Raw genomic sequence first — 573 nt, forward strand, 5'->3', positions numbered from 1 at the left:
AGATTCCATGACTCAAGTGCATTCTTAAAAAAAATGCGTTGCTTCCTGTTGGAGTGTTGGCACTGTGTTCTAAAACATGCACAGCACGTGAAGCATTAATGTGTAGGCTTGTCTTCACCTTCCAGTAAGGCGAAGAGGCCTGGGGCCAAACCGGTCCATCAATATACCCAGTGGCAATGTGGCAGCACTGAGCAGGAATGAGCCAATGGTGAAGCCCAAGTTCAGCATTTCTTCCTGTTCCACACAACTCAGCCAATCATCTGGTGCGCTAGCGTTCACACCCTCAGTCTTATTTTCTACAGAAAGACAGAGAGAGAAAGGAGGTCAATGAAGGCAAGAGACAGAGACTTTATTAAGCTTTAAAATCTCCATGCAGTTCAAGTTTCCCAGCAACTCCGGCTCGGTTTTCTTTCGGTGCTAGCTAGTGACCTGTGGTGTGATGCTTGTGATCTGCTTGACTTCTATGACTGATTACCTGTGCACAGGTGGGAGTAAAAGCCCTGTCCTTTGAGCATGATGAGCAGAGAGCCCCAGCCCAACAGCACGGCCGAACACGACAGATTCTCCAGCACG

General features: G+C 48.3%; 1 protein-coding gene across 1 annotated transcript in view; it reads right to left on the bottom strand.

The window, feature by feature from the left end:
• Positions 1–572, bottom strand: part of LOC107576989 (large neutral amino acids transporter small subunit 4-like) — a gene marked incomplete at its 5' end in the record, with an annotated part of 11730 nt that extends 11158 nt beyond the window's left edge. The window contains 3 exons of the mRNA XM_016263109.1: positions 38–45; positions 119–296; positions 476–572. Coding sequence (XP_016118595.1) covers positions 38–45; positions 119–296; positions 476–572 — 283 coding nt within the window. The remainder of the gene's footprint in view (positions 1–37; positions 46–118; positions 297–475) is intronic.
• Position 573: the final 1 nt, after the last annotated feature.

This window comes from Sinocyclocheilus grahami, unplaced genomic scaffold (assembly GCF_001515645.1).
Source record: "Sinocyclocheilus grahami isolate Dianchi unplaced genomic scaffold, SAMN03320097.WGS_v1.1 scaffold4811.1, whole genome shotgun sequence".
Classification (NCBI taxonomy): domain Eukaryota; kingdom Metazoa; phylum Chordata; class Actinopteri; order Cypriniformes; family Cyprinidae; genus Sinocyclocheilus; species Sinocyclocheilus grahami.